This window comes from Salvia hispanica, chromosome 2 (assembly GCF_023119035.1).
Source record: "Salvia hispanica cultivar TCC Black 2014 chromosome 2, UniMelb_Shisp_WGS_1.0, whole genome shotgun sequence".
NCBI lineage: Eukaryota > Viridiplantae > Streptophyta > Magnoliopsida > Lamiales > Lamiaceae > Salvia > Salvia hispanica.
Window position 1 is genome coordinate 15,629,801 of NC_062966.1, and position 17,354 is coordinate 15,647,154.

The following is a 17,354-nucleotide window of genomic DNA, read 5'->3' on the forward strand; positions in this document are numbered from 1 at the left end:
TTTAAGTATATTTGAATGATATAAGAAAATAAATAAATTATTAATTTATAATATTAAAATAATAGTATGAATATTGATTAATAATAATAGTAAATAATAGTATAAAGAGTGAGAAGAATGAAAGAAAATATTATAATATCACTTTTGGTACTAGTTTTATTTATACTCAAAATAACCTTCATGACACAAATGGAAAAATGCATTTGTTTAGAGAACATTTTAGGATGAAAATCTTATCAGGCGCTAAAAATGTGATTAATAGATATAAAAAACGATATAAAATAAAGATCAGATACCATTTATGTGTAAATATGAAAGATCATATACGTAGTTCACTCTTATTTTTAATAAATAAAAAAAGAACGATATATGTATATTTTTTGGTTCATAGGGTTCAGAATCATTGCAAAACATATATCGAGGGGTGATACGTTCAGCAGTGAAGGCAAGGTCCAGATTCTTAGAAAACAAAGCCCAAACATGTAATACAACAATTGGTTTGTCCCAATTGGCGGGCCAATCTGGTCCCGATTTCTTTTCCCAGATCCACCATCTTATTTATTTTGATGTTTACATTGTAATTCAAAATTTCAAAAATAAACAAATAAAAACCAATAGAAAAAAAGAAGAAGAAAATTCCGTTCGTTTAAAAAAATAAGAAAATTCCCTTCCTCTCAATTAAAACTAATTAGTAATAGTATTTTATTTACCTTAATTTATAGTAAAAGCCCAGCTACTAAGACCCCACTTGGTATGATAGAATGGAATTGAGGAATGATATTATATTTTTATCTCAATTCCATTTATTTGCATGGTAAAAACTTTTTTTTCTTTCAGGAATCACTATTTCATTTGGAATGGTCATTCCATTCCACTATTCCTCATTCCATCCAATTAGCTAAAGAATGTCCATTCCATTACATTCCTTTTTTTTCTTCTTATTTTGAATTTTAACAAAATTGTATAAATATTATTTATATTATATTTAAATTTAATATCATCACAATTTTAAAATTTTTAATAATTGAAAAATCCACACACACACACACACACTACACACACTTCACATATTTCACACACTACACACAGTTCACACACTACACACAGTTCACACACTACACACAGTTCACACACTACACGCACTTCACAACACACTTCACACGCTACACACATTTTTCACACACTACACCCACTTCACACACTACACACATTTCACACACTACACGCACTTCAAACACTATACACACAAAATACACACATTGCACACAAAATACACACATTGCACACAAAATAAACACACAACATACACTATACACAAAATATACACATTGTACACACATTTCACACCCACTACACGCACTTCACACACTACACACACAAAATATACACATTGCACACAAAATAAACACACTACATACACTATACACAAAATATACACATTGTACACACGCTTACAAATTTTACACGTAATACACAAACTACACACACTTCACACGAACTAAAATTTCAAATTTAGTTCAGTTTTTTGGTTTGATTCAGTTTAAACTTTTGAAAACTTTTAGTTTTTTCGATTCGGTTCGATTTGGATAAAAAAAAAATTGAAAGTTGAATTTTTTTTTAAAAAAATAGGATGCTTGAAATGTGTGAAATGTGTGTGAAGTGTGTGAACTATGTATAGTGTTTGTAATGTGTGTAGTGTGTGAAGTGTGTGTAGTGTGTGGAATGTGCGTAGTGTGTAATATGTGTGTTGTGGAAACATAGGAATGAAATCATTAATCAAGGAATAACAATTCCATCCCTTTTGCATTCGTTGTGCTTACCAAGCAAAAGAATGGAATGGAATCCCAATTCCATTCCCACCTTCATTCCATTCTCATCTCTATTCCATTCCCTCTGCATTCCATTCCATTCCATCATACCAAGAAACCCCTAAAGAAATGCTTATACCATCATTTCAGCCAAGCAAAGGTCCAACTACCACATCTTTTTAATTTAGGGATATTAGTTCCTAAAATCATAAACCTTAGCCAAAATTTAATATTTCCCATAAACTTTAAAGTTGGTCTAGAATATCACAAACTCTGCACTTTGTTTGATATTTTCCAAACTGACCCAAATAAAATATTTTCATTAAAATCTTATTTTACGTGGCAACCATGATACGTTTCATTATATTTTAAACTACTTTTTAAGTCCATAACAAGTAGGATAAAAAAGTCACGTAGAAAACCACATTGATTTAATTGTGTCAAGTATGATAAAAAAATATCTCGTAAATTAGTCAAATATGGTGATAGACATGTCGTGTGAAATACCAAACAAAGTGCATAGTTTGTGATATTTTAGACCAATTTTAAAGTTTGTGGAAAATACCAAATTTTGACCAAAATTTATGGTTTTAGAGACCAATATCCATTTAATTTATGCTATTCTTGTAGTTTGCTTTCAGTCATTTAAAGAGAAAAACTGAAATGAGAAATATATTTAAGATTAATTAAGCCAATTTTGAATTAAAACTTATGTCGTTTCCAAAGTGCTTATTCTTAGTAAATGGATGGAGTATCAAATTCTGTCCCAAAAAATTGATAAACTTGTAAATGTCACGGGTTTTAATGTGCAATTGGTAAAGTAAGGGAATAATGAGAAAAAGTAAAAGAGAGAGGAAAAAAGTAGTGAAATAAGTGTTAGTGGATTGTGAGTTCCACGTTATAAATGATTTATAGGATAATTATTTATTAATTTTTTTTATGTTTAAACTTTTTCTAATTTTAGGGACAATATAAAATATAAAACTAGTCTACGGCGAGTGCAGTATAAAAAAATGAATAGCCCCTCGTGATTGTACATATAGGGGAGTGTTATATTACTAACTCAATGCATAATTGCTAACTACAACTCAATAATAGCCATTAGATATTCAAATTAAAGGCTTAGATCATTAACCACAAAATGTCAATACGATCAACAAAAAACATCAATAAAGCTATAGGATTAATTTCAATAAAAATCAATACGGGTATTAATGTCAAGTTAGTTATAACTAACTTTTAAAAGAAATCCCAAAACTTTAAATTCATATAACATATATCAAATTAAAGATAATTTTATAAGGATTTCAACGATGTACTACATGCATATGTTCCGACGTCAAAATTTGAAAAAAAAAATCTAGAATTTTCGTATTTTTCGTACACAGGCTAATGTCAATACAGCTAAGATAATATGTCAATATAAAGCACATACAATGTCAATCCTAAATTTGTGTTGACATTCTCAAAGCATTGTGTTGATATTTTCGAAACACTATATTGACATTTTCATCTAAAACCCTAATTTGACATTTTTTTTAAAATTTTTTTTTCGATTTAATTAATAAAAACGAAAATTACACATGGCAAATTGTAGACCACATGTTTTTTAAAATCATGTGGCCTTAAATTAGTTGCAGTTAACAATTAAATGATGAGTTAGCAATTGATCACTCCCCTGTACATATAAATACGTTAAATACGTTGTCGGCTGCTTATAACCGCATCTGAATGGCTATTCCTATAATTCTTACTTGTATAACGGTTTCGAATGATTTACCATGTCCGATATAGAATTTCTAACAATTCTGTAAATGTCAGAAATTATATATATATTTTTTTTATGGTTAAATAATTGAAATTTAAAGGCCGCACACGGAGGACTTGAACCTGATACCTTTGACCTCAAGCATAAATCTCACTACCGCTTGGCCAACTCACACACACATCTATATTGTAGCATGCATGTTCATATATACTTTGAAGTGAAATACGGTGGGAAATAAATATAATTAATGAATTAATTAATCAATTAATTACTAGTAATTAATTTAGCCCAAGAATTAGGTTTGTCATAGCTAGGCTTCATTCATTGCCGCCTTCCACCTACCTAATTAATTTCAGGACTTTCGACAATTCCAGTTCACATTTACTCCAACGTGTAGCATAGCACTTCGTCAAATTTTGACGATTTTGCATTGGAATATTTGTCAATTCATATAAAATATAAAATTTTATCATTATCTTGAAATGGTATAATGATGTCGTTGTATTTAACTTTCATTTGTAGCATGCATATGTATAGTCTCGGTATTTTAATTTCGATTTGGTTCGAAAAATGCAGTGCTAAACTGAAAGATGACAATATCATTACATATTTATAATATTTCAAAAATTATGTTAAATTTCAAATTAGATAAAAACTCGTGCACTAATTAATAATAATAATCAATCCTTTTATAATTGGTAAACTGTGATTTCAGATACTCATAGTACATGATTGAGTCCCATCAAAATGCTCTTTGTAGCTGTTCTATTCTATCAGATCAAATCCAAAAACATCATTAATTAATTAATCCTTTAATTGACTATTACTAATCATTATGATTCGCTATTTTAGCCAACTATAAATATTTTCTGGAATTTTAAAGAGCCACACAAAAAGTCAACATTATTGGCTCCATTGATCATGTGTGTGCTTTTCAACCTTTCTCACTCCTAATTTAGAGATGGTAAAGCTCGATGCAAATATTGCAACTATATATCAATGCATTGATGAGGTTAATTGGTCAGAAGAAGAAAAAGGATATATATTATGTTGTGCGACGAAAAAATCCTATAATATTCATGAATAAAAATAATTGCTATTGATGAGTGAAGATTATACTTTTCAAACACAAAACTACTTAATCACATAATACTTAATCACATAAAGATCTAGTTTTGCATAGATCAAAATCCTATATATGTATGTATATATATGCATATTTTGTATTTTGTACAACTCAATTTCGTTGTTTTTAATTTGATGAGTTGAAGAAAAAAAAAGAAACTTTGAATTGAAGTGAGGAAATGATATGTCAACAACTTTGCTTTTAAAAAAGGGACCCCATATGTCTTAAAGCTAGGCAACATTTCACACAATCAGACACATAAACCGATCATCACGCTTACCTACCGATTCTTATCACACTCTCACTGATCAGTTATGACATGTTTGGTAGGGGTGATAACTCATCTAGGGATGGCATTTTATGAAAAAAATGCATTTTATGAACAAAAATGTCATTTTTGTTCATAAAATGCCATCCCTAGATGAGTTATCACCCCTACCAAACATGTCATAATACTACTAGTAATAAATTAACACCGCAAAATATCTCTAACATACTCCATAAACTAAGTGGATATATAATTGTATGGAATAATATAGTTAGGCTCTACTTTAGAGCTTACGTGCAAGTAAACCCTATATTATAGGAATATCAATATTCAGTCATGCATCTAGAAAGTATATATCGCAATATAGATGTTGAAATTTAAAATTGCATAAAGCCGAAACGAGCTTGAACTGAAGAAATCAATCAAAGGCATAAGAAAAAGGGGAAATTGTAGGCCGCTCCATATTTTGGCTTCATTCTCCTCATCAATTTCTCCAATTTTGTTCACAATACATATTCAACCGCCACATATCTTCAAATCTAAATTAAAATAAAAGATTAGTCAATAACATAGTGATGTATAATTAAATAGAACTACCTCCTCGTGCGTTCGACGCAGAAAGTATGTGGATAATTTAGGTTAGTGTCTGAGCACCCGCACATGCATGTTTCCAAGTCGGGAATAACCTCATTCAACTCGACCAAATATGTAAGAATTGATGAATTGTCACCTGCAAGCGTTTTTTGATGAATTCATACCAGAGATTGAGTGCACCTCGTTTACTTGGGCAAACATCAATCTAAATACCAGGCATACTCGTTCATCTCAAAGCTTATGTTGTGTCCACCACATGGAACAAATTCTCAAACCATAATACAACTCCGTGTCCATCAGTTGTCCAGTCTCCCCTTGCATGAGCTCTAACTATTTTAATTACTGTACATGCCTAAAGCAGTCAACTCTAAACCTGCCACACAAAATTGAGAACATAAAATCTTTTTCTTTTTATAAACATACGCTAGTCTAGAAATTCATTTTCACAATTTAAACCTTCTTGACATATTCCGACTTTGCCGATACATTAATTCCGTATAAAGTCGCACATCCAATATAATTTTGCACATCAACGATCACTACAAAAAAAAAAAAAAAAACCCCGTTAAGAACATATTTTAATGAAATTAAAGACGCTAATTTGAGTTTTTAAATATACCACCAACGCTTCGAAAAAATGTCATTATTGTTTGTGTTCCAATTAAAATTAGAGGACGATGAAAGCGTCATTTAAAAGAATAAAATATTAAATTAATTAATCCTTAATTTAGTAAATGTTTCATACTTTAATTAGACAAAGGGGTATTTACATTAGGACATATTACTACTATTATTTGAGTTATAACGTTGCGACAAGAAGTACTGCTATTATTTATTGTATTTTATTTGACTGTTTGGTCAATCGGTATTGGAGAAGAAGATACGGAGCGGCGAATCGAGTGATTGACGGAAAGTAAAATGTGTGTTTTCAAAAATGCACAAAGTTAATTTTCTCGAACATAAAATAAAATAAAATATGGTTGTTCGTGGTTGAGGTTGATGATCAAACAACTTAATCATATTTCGAGGGGTCTTTTCTTCAAATTCAAGATTCTTCCCTACTTAAATTACTCCACTTATTTAAAATTAGGAATTGGGACGCACCCATATATGAAATTGAATTGATGAGCAACAAAAATCCAAAAACATATGGATTTGGAAAATCATGACAAGATTTAAATCCATTAAACACCCATCATTTTTAACGCAAACTTGTCCAAACCCATAATTGCTGTGATGAAATAAACAGTGCAATAATTACAACTAAACTGATCCTATGACTAACAAAAAACCCCTTTTGCTTCACTCTCACTATTAATTACCAATCTAAAAATGTTAAAAAAAAAGTGATATTTATTTATCATGTGCATGATTACAAAGAGTGTAGCAAGAGTGACAACGACTCATGTGCGAGAGAGAGAAGATAAGGCAGTACAGTAAAAGGAGAAGAGAAAACTTTTTTTTACATGTCCCCTTCATCAATCAAGAGGCCCCATTTCTCGCCTCTTGTCATGGAACACAAACCCTCAAACCCAAACATGGCGCTAGCCATCATCGACGACGACGCCAAGAAGAAGCAGCTCGCTCCCAAGCGGACCTCCAACAAGGACCGCCACAAGAAGGTCGAGGGCCGCGGCCGCCGCATCAGGATTCCTGCTCTCTGCGCTGCCAGAATCTTCCAGCTCACTCGGGAGCTGGGGCACAAGACGGACGGAGAGACGATCCAGTGGCTGCTGCAGCAGGCCGAGCCGTCGATCGTGGCTGCCACAGGCACCGGAACCATTCCGGCGTCTGCCCTGGCGGGTGCAGGCTCCTCTGTTTCGGAACAGGGGAGCTCTGTTCCGACTGGTTTGTATTCGCGGCTGGTGGAGAGTGGGATGGGGATTAGGGCCAGCTCGATTTCGATGATGAATGAAGGGATTTGGCCTTCCTTCAATGGATTTGGATCAGCAATATTCCAGAATTCAAATATTCAAAGCGCGAATCGAGGTGTGAAGCTAGGGTTTGAGTTCCCGGTGCCCGGGCTGGAGCTGGGGCTGTCGCAAGAGGGGCAGATGGGGCTCAATCTGCAGGCTTTCAGCCATTTTTATCAGCATATTGGGGATTGCAGCGGCGGAGATCAGAATCAAGGGAAGGAGAATTCGCAGGGATCGGGCCACTAGTTTGATTTCGTTTGATTAGATTGATTGAGGACGATGATTGATTGTCGATTGTTTATGATGATCATCCATGGTCTTGCTACTTGTGTTTTCTGCTCAGCTCAATTCAATGCCCACGCAAACAGGTAATTTTATTGCTTTCTTTACTTTGTTTTTTTTTTAAATGATATTTCATATTTGTTTGATGGTATATTTTTGTGCATACATGCAATGCAGTGTGGAGTAGAAGAGTATGTGTGGAATGAAGATTGGTTGTGATTTTAGTTTGTGGTATCCAATTTTGAGGTGTGTTGTCACATAATTAATGTTGGTTTGTATTAATTAGTAGAATGATGATGAGTTGTCGTTGGCTTGCTTGTTTGTTACAAGTTGGGAAAGTTTCTTGAAATACAAGATATGAGCTGCATCTCATTAACACATAGTATGCCCAGTGTTTGGGAATTGGGATTGCACTTTTACTTTTCTTATATATACTACTCCTAGTAATTACTCCAAATCAAGATTTGTACAATCAAAATTTATTACAACTACCTAGTATTTGCTCATTTCTAGTTTGATCTTCAAATGTGGTGGGGGAATTTGATGGCCTGATCTTTTGCACCTTACTTATATTCTAACTTAGAAATAGAATGTCTGTATGTGAATTCTTCTTAACAAATTTGTAAACAGTAGTTCTCGTTAAAATTACTCCACTTGATAATTAAGTAATACTCCGGTATAAGTGATCACTAACAAATTAGTACTTGAATGTTAATCCTTAATCAAAAGCTATTGTTGGAATTGGGCATCTGAAATTTGAAAACGCAACACCCATTTAACGAAGAATCCGCAGATGCGAGATATAGTCGAAAAATAGCTATCCAGTTATTCCAGTAACCACTTTTTGGAAATTTTAATATGAGACCTCACTTTTCTATATTTCCCCCTTTTAAAATAAAATAAATTAAGGGACGAAAAGGGGGAGGTGGTATCATATGAGGTGAACAAGCATATATAGTAAGTATACTACCATTCTTACTACTCCACTACTATTCTTTTAATATTCTATTCCACACCAAGCTATTTGAATTTTTTTTATATTTGCTACACACCAAGCTATTTCGTCTTCCAATGTCTAGATATTTTTGTGTTGAAGTTTGAATATTGAAGTGTTAAATCATGAATAAATGTTTTTTATAAAAAATATTTGACATAATTTGGACATGTTACCAATAATTTATAAACACTTCGGAATAAATAGAAAGTTTTAAGGAATTTTGGTGGGCTACCATCTGGGTTGGCTTAATTGTTTCCCATTGGGCTGATCACACAAACATCAATAAATTTGGATTTTGATACTGGGCCCACGAATATAGTACTATAAATTGAATAACTGATTTTATGCGCTGTAAGGAAAAACAATTAAACAAAGCTTATGGTCTCGGCAACGTGAATTCCAGGATTTCTACCATGTTGTAAATTGTTATAATCCCTAAAATTATACAAATACCTTATATTAGTGTATATATAATGCAAGAATATTTAAATGCGAGATATACTTAAGTTGATTGCTTTGAGTAGTGTCTTCCATCCTAATTAGTAATTTTAATAAAAGAGCAATTCTGATTTATGTTGTCAAGAGTTCTTCCTTAAAATAGTACTGGATCAGTTTTAAATTAATATCATGAAATTGAACACGGGCCCTACTATATCGTTTAGGCTGTATTGGTATGTCGGTTGCTAGAAAAAGAATGTCGTGGCTGATTTTTTAAAAATAAATAGTTAACTCAATTTCCCAAATCAGGTTGTAAATATCAACAGAATATAAGTTTAGTACTACTTCCATTATGAAATGATACAAGATTTAGTGCACAATTAATAAAATAAGTGAGATCAATTGATAAAAAGAAAGAAAATTGAAAAAGTAAAATAGAAAAAGAGAAAAAATGGTTAAAGTAATGTGTGTATTATATAGAGTCCACTTTTTAAAATTAAAAGTTCAAAAAATTTTATTTTTAAAAGATGAATTAATAAAAATAGCTTTTATTTTTAAGGGAGAGAAATAATATAGTTAAAATATTAACCATTTTTAAACATGATGTGAAACGTTGACTTTATAACGGTCGTGTACGGATAGACAACATATACTAGAGATTGCAATAGATAAGAATGCACTAAATATAAGAAGTATAAATAATTGTGATTTACTAAGTATAGAATTTGTTTTTGATTTTAAGGGATAGAAATAATATATTTAAAATATTAACCAATTTTAAACATGAAGTGAAACGTTGACTTTATAACGGTCATGTACGGATAGACAACATCTACTAGAGATTGCAATAGATAAGTATGCACTAAATATAAGAAGTATAAATAATTGTGATTTACTAAGTATAAAATTTGTTTTTGATTTTAAGGGAGAGAAATAATATATTTAAAATATTAACCAATTTTAAACATGAAGTGAAACGTTGACTTTATAACGGTCATGTACGGATAGACAACATCTCTAGACAACATCTACTAGAGATTGCAATAGATAAGTGTGCACTAAATATAAGAAGTATAAATAATTGTGCTTTACTAAGTATAGAATTTGTAGAAAGGATAAATAATTGTGTTTTACTCCGAATAGAATTGGTAGAATTTGTAGGTATTTTCATCATAGCTTTCAACATCTACTGGAGTATATTTTTTCCTTTTCCCCTTAAAAGATGAATCAATCAATTTTGTAGTATGTTTACAAGAATATTAAAAATTTCACGTAAAAAAAAGGAAAAGAAAATCACACTCTATTTTTAAAATTTCAATTCAAAATAAAATATATTAAACAAAAAAAGATTTTGCTTTATTTTTAATGAACTACTACATTATTTTGTACATACGTTTTATTCATCTAAAAATTGGAGTATATATGAATTGATTTATTTATTTTGTTATAATTAACTGATTTTAAAAATTATCTAAATACATAATCAATTATCACTCATCATTACATTAAAAAAATTAAAGATTTTACAATTGTAAACTAAGTCAGGTTTTACTTCATTATTGAGTTTCGTGAAAGACAAATATATTTACTTACATAAATAATTAGGATTTTTAAATAAAGAAAACAGAACATCAATAGAACTGATTTTAATTTATAAAAGTTCAATATTAATACTCCCTTCGTCCTATAAAAAATGTACAATTGAAATGAACGAGAATTAATGCACAATTAGTAAAAGGAGAGAGGAGTAGGAGAAAGGTATTTACTAAAATACTAGTGTTTGTTTTATGAGTAATGATGGGTCATAGTGATATAAGTTGTAAATAAATTGATATATATGGGTAATGAGTTGGGGACAACTTTTAATAAATGGAAATACCCATATATTTACTAGATGGATGAAAATGAAAAGTGCACGTACTTTTATAGGACGAAAGAAGTATTAGTAAAGTTGTAAATATTTGGATTTACATTGATAATAAGAAAAATTATGAATTGATAATGGACTAAAAAAAGAAAAAATATATGTTCTCATTGAGTGTCAAACCACAGACGGATAGACCTCTTAGTTGAAAGACTAATAAAACAAACCATTGAACTACATAATTTTTACACACACCAACGGAGCAGATATGATTTTCGGATCAACTCCTGTGTCCGCCCTTCTCGACCCCCTAAATCCGCCACTGGCTTTCACGGAAAGTATAATGAGGAGTACTAGTTTTCCTTTTACATAAAAAAAATGCTCCAAAACAAATGGTTGTAGTAGTAAATTTGTTTCAAGTGGCTATAACATACTCTCTTAGTATATGAAAAATAAATTCATAGAGAGATGGCTTGTGCTTTAATGAAAAATTGGTAAAATTTAAAAGAGAATAAAAAAAATGTGTAAAGTATGATTGAGAAGCTCTTTAAATTTTTTCAGATGAGATTATTTTTTATGAGCACTAAAGTAAGACTTTTTTTTGTTGAAGGAAGTTAGAAAAAAAGTTGTTGAGTGTTTTGTGCAAGAAAAGTTGTTGAGTGTTTTCGGCTGATTTCGAATGCATTGCGCATGACATGGCGTCAGGATATATTGCTAAACTTCCTACTTTAACCTCTAAATAAAATAGTTGATCATCTGTTGTTACCTTTTTTTGTGTTTTTTTTTTCTTGTATAAAAAAACTAGTACTAAAAGGAAAATCACATATTTCCATATAAAGGAGCAGAGCTCAAACACTTTTTGTTCACACAAACGTATGGGCACCATGTGGAAATTCACTTTGCTCCAAGTGGCTAGGAGTTTTACGGGTCTATTAGTGGATTATCTGCTTATCCATCCATTTCCACTTTATTTTTCTACTATTATATACTACTACTATGTTCTTTATTCTCAATTTCACTTTTACACTCGGTTTAAATATCCACTAGACCATTGATGTAGAAATTGTGAACCGATCTAGACCATTGTATTTGTTTGACCAACAATTTACATTAAAAGAAGAATCATTGTAATATCTTAAAATATATTACTATTATTTATCATTATTATTATTAAAGATTGACCATTATTGAAAAAATTAATGTCTATAGATAAAATATTTTGATTTTATATAAATATGTATCTATTTTTCTACACTAATATTGTTCCTATTAGATCAACCTCAATAAATATATATGTAATATGTGTATGCAAATTAGACTTGTTAATATGGTAACTAATGAATTTATAATACTACTACATATGCTTTATTTAAAAACATAAGTAACTGATTGAAAATTATTTGAATGATATAAGCACGTGATAACATTATGACAGTATTAAATGCACACATGTAAAAACGGGGTAAGAATTCAAGAATAAAAATAATTAATTAGCACTAAGAATATTGATTTAATGTAGTATCAATGATGATGAGGGGGTAGGTAGTTATAATCATTCCATCATTTTAGATTTTGACCCCAAACAATTAGAATATTCATTCCTCTTTCTTATCGTTGGGGCCGCCCCCACACATTCATAAATGACATGAATATGAATATGATGATCAAATCTAACACTATTAATCTAACTGTGTGATGTGAAAGTTCTAGAGTCCATATAATAGGAGTAATATGTATCGCAGTCGAAATTTACATGGGAATATAGACATTTATCCAATATCAAAATTCAAAATTAATAATCTTTGCAGCTTAAGATTTGGATGGTCTACTTAATATTTAGCACATCCACATATTATGAATAGATATAAATAGTGGAGAGGATCTAAAAAAGGCAATTCCTTTGTTATCTCAACAGCTAGCCCATTTGTGTGTTGCTATTCAGCCTGACAGTGGTTAGTTGGCCTTATTTGCAATGTCACTATTGAGCTTTGCCATTTTAAATTTGATACAAATGCTTGATTTTATATGGTGGACAACCAAAAACAATTTTTTGTGTAAATTAGGATAAGATATGCATAAAGTAATTTTGCATGTTCCTATTTATCATACGCAAATAAAAAAAAATATTCGAAGATGAAGATGAAACGAATTATAGTACTAGGAAAAAGTACGCAACAAGTGTCTTACTCCTATATTAAACATTTAAATATTAAAGAGCGCAAATTTCTTATTTTGACACATTTACTTGTAACTTATTCACATAATATTATTCTTTATTGCAAAAATAATTGTCAATGACCCACCATTTTAACCTATTATTGTGTACTCTATGCCTGTATATATTTTTTGGATGAATAGAGTATATTTTTTTATGCACCAACCGTAACTTATTTGTCTCTTTTGCAAATTATTACTACTGTACTACTCCCTCCGTCCCACTTTAAGAGTCTCGGTCGAGTCGGGTACATGTTTTAACAGTGTGTTTGAGTGTGTAATAAATAAATGTTGGATGTTGAAACCCACTTTTAATTGAATGTAAAATAAATAGATGTTGTAGTGGATGTTGGGACTCACTTTTAACACTTTTTTTACTTACTTTATAGATATTTTTTATTAGTTTATCCCAACCGGGACTCCTAAAACGAGATGTCCGAAATTGATCAACCGGGACTTCTAAAGCAGGACAGAGGGAGTACTATGTAATGGGCTACTTTTCGAATTATTATCCGATAATATAATAGATGTGTGTATCTATTCAGAATCCAACACTAAGGCGTGGGCTTCTGGAGGATCCTATTTGGATCATATCACCCAAAATAGTTTCTATAATACATACTATATGAGAATGTTAGCTTTATGACTATATAACAATTTTTTTAAAAATATGTCACAGTAATTTCCAGAGACAATAATAATATTTCCAGTTTTGTTTACATATATGATAAATATATATATCCTGTTTATTTACCAATTGCTTGCCCACACACAATACACTTGATGTTGCAATCCAAATTAGTTGTAATGTCACATAATCGCATATTTGTACATTCTCCACCTCAATAAAATATTTAAGATGAATAATTAAATTTCATAATAATGCACTAAAAGACATTGTTTGCCCAACTTGACAAGAAATCGACAAACGATTCTCCTTTTAAGGTATTGTTTTTCTTTTCTCTATATCATTTGTCAAAATTGATTTTAGACTAAAAAGATTCACGATTATAACGAGTTACCATATTCGAATATATTCATAGAAATAATTGATTTCAAATCCTTATAATATTGAGCACAAAATTAGAATAGGGGATAAAATGTTTGTGTAACTTAATCTCTAATTTCTGGAATTGGGGATACAAACTTGTGCAGGCTCAAAGATGGGACAAGAATATTAGTAAAAAGGAAACTGAATTAAATATATTCAAACTCTTGGGGGACAAGAAAATTAGTAAAAAGCAAACTGGATTAAATATATGCAAACATTACCCAGAATGAGCAGACAAAAGAGTTTTCTTGTATGAATCAACTGCATCGGTGAATATTTGCAATCATTTTCGGTAACTATGAGACATGACACCTAATTAAAAATATAATAGAAATTAGAAAAGAATGTATGGGGCAAAATGACTGTCCCTAAAAATTTGATACATATTACCATTTCAGTCCGTCCCTAAAAATTTGATACACTTCACTATTACTATTTTTGGTAGTGGACTCCATATTCCACTAACTCATTCCTACTTACATTTTATTATAAAACTAATACTTTAAAAGTAGGACCTACATCCCACTAACTTTTTCAACTTACTTTCCATTACATTTCTTAAAATCCGTGTCGGATCAAAGTGTAGCAAATTTTGGGGGACGGAGGTAGTATGTTTGAAGACACGCATTCAAAAAAAAGTGAGCATAATAAATCTTTTACTATACGCTTTGCATCTCATTATTCAAATAAACAGTAGTTGATATGTACCTTTGATCAAATTAGATTCACGTGTTGTAATTTCAATTAGCAAAACATACGATAGAATAAGTACACTATCTTTTTATGCCAATACAATAATCTCTAAGCCAAAGATGCTTAGCAAGAAATTCACATAAACAGACTGTAGAAAAACATTTCCACATCAAGTCAGTAGCCTCAAACAGCATAACAACAAAAAGCAAGAAGTAACAATACCAAAAAATTGGCAAATAACACAAGATCCTACAAAAAGTTGTGTCCGGGCAACAAAAGAGATACTACATGTAATTAACAGTTTAGTTGTGTTTCCATGTATATGTCCAAGCTCTAGTGTTGCTCCACTCGTCATCAATTTTTTCTGGAGTGAATGGAAAATCAGACACCATTCTCTAATCCAAGTTTCAAGTTGCCAAAAAACACGGTTCCTCTAGATATCCCAATCAGGTTCAAACTCTTGGAGGATTGCTTTATTCTGGATGTTCCATATGGTCCATGTAATGACATAAAACATAGAGATTCAAAATTTCTTATCAAATCGTTGGAATAAGGTTCCTTTTCATGCTAGGAAGCATATCTCTGGTTTCTCTACGAACATACTGTATATCAAAATCTCTCATCGACTATAACAATAATACCATAAATCACTAGATTATTTGCAACAAGAATAAGTATACTTTAACATTTTTTTTCCTACTTTATTTGTAAGTAATTAAACATTAAGTATGATATTCATGTTCCATCTATGACATAAAATAGTGTATGATTTATCATTTTATAATTGAGGGGATATATTTTTAGGTCTACGAATTTTGCCAAAGTATCATTTTAGGTCCGTGAACTTTGAAAATATCATTTTAGGTCCGTGAACTACAAGTTAATATCATTTGAGGTATTTTGAACTTTTTCCGGACGAAAATGCCCTCAAGACCTTCAAAAGACAATTTGGACAATTCTTTCGCTACTCAGCTTGCGTCGAAGACCTAGAGTCCAACAATTTTTTTAACTACTACTCCCACGGTCCCACAAAAGATGTCACACGTTCCTTTTAAGTTTGTCCCACAAAAAATGTCACATTTCCATTTTTGGAAAAAGATCTCTCTCACATGAATATAAAATTAATATTTTCTCTCTCCATTTAACACACAAAATAAAACCTCCTAAAATCTCGTGTCGTCCCATAAGTGTGACATCTTTTATGGGACGGAGGGAGTACTATTTAATTCAGTTACCATCCAATTTGAATTTAAATATAATTAAAATTTGCCATAAAAATATGTGTTAGTTTTTCAATTATATGTGTTAGTGAATTGAGACTTGATACTTTATTTTATTTTTTTCAATCAAAACTGCATTTTAATAACTTACTATAGGTGAGGTGTGAATTCTATTTAGTTTATTTGTTTTGAAATTAGATAGGTATTAATTTGGATTGTCATTCGGAGATGAATTTAAAAATGGAGATCAATTAACATCTAAATTGAATTTAAATATAAAACTTCGCCATTAAAAATTGTTGGATTTTATGTCTCTGACGCAAGATAATTGGCGAAAGAATTGTCCAAATTGACCTTTGAAGGTCTTAAGGGTATTTTCGTCTAATTTTTTTTAAATACCTCAAATGATATTAACCCGTAGTTAATGGACCTAAAATGATATTTTTAAAGTTTATGGATCTAAAATGATACTTTGACAAAATTCATAGACTTAAAAAGATGTTCCCTCTTTATAATTTCTTACAAGGATCCTTATGTTTAATGGTCGTTTGAGCATTCATTGGAGTACGGGGTAGGTTACTTTAGCATCGTAATACATTGTGTACGAACATAGTTTCGAAGCATCTTCTCTACCCTTTTACCCTATCCACTAAATAGTGCACACTTAACTTTCACTTTTAGTTAATTTTCTTCTATACTATAGCTTCATTTTACACAACTATTTATGAAAAAACATGATCCAACATTAACTAACATAAAATAAAACAAAAGGAAACTATTTTTCACCCACAAAATATATTACTTTACTTTTATTACGTGTTACACAGTACTATTGATGCTACTATATATAATCAGAAAAATGATTTGTCATATTCTCACAAAAATATTAGAATCACAACTACTATTATCGTCGTCAATTACAAAATCAAAATCTTCCGACCTTCACATCTTGTTGTTTACTAAGTATTTATTTATTTATTTTTGTTTGACTGAAGTTTATTTTATTGAGGCACGTACTATTCAGGTGAGCTTAAATAAAAGGAGAAGGATTTTTTCAATCACACCGCATATATATATGCAACATTTGCTTTTCGACACGGATTTTCATGTAGTGT

At 30.7% G+C, this 17,354-nt stretch overlaps 1 protein-coding gene across 1 annotated transcript; it reads left to right on the plus strand.

Moving 5' to 3' along the window:
* The first annotated feature begins 6,963 nt into the window (after positions 1-6,963).
* On the plus strand, positions 6,964-8,268 carry LOC125204641 (transcription factor TCP20-like). Its single transcript, XM_048103347.1, has 2 exons — positions 6,964-7,848; positions 7,940-8,268. Exon 1 carries the CDS (start codon positions 7,031-7,033, stop codon positions 7,724-7,726), a length of 696 nt encoding a protein of 231 aa, XP_047959304.1. The 5' UTR covers positions 6,964-7,030; the 3' UTR covers positions 7,727-7,848; positions 7,940-8,268.
* Positions 8,269-17,354: the final 9,086 nt, after the last annotated feature.

Coding starts and splice junctions, on each gene's coding strand:
- LOC125204641 (XM_048103347.1), top strand. CDS start 7,031: ATGTCCCCTTCATCAATCAAGAGGCCCCATTTCTCGCCTCTTGTCATG.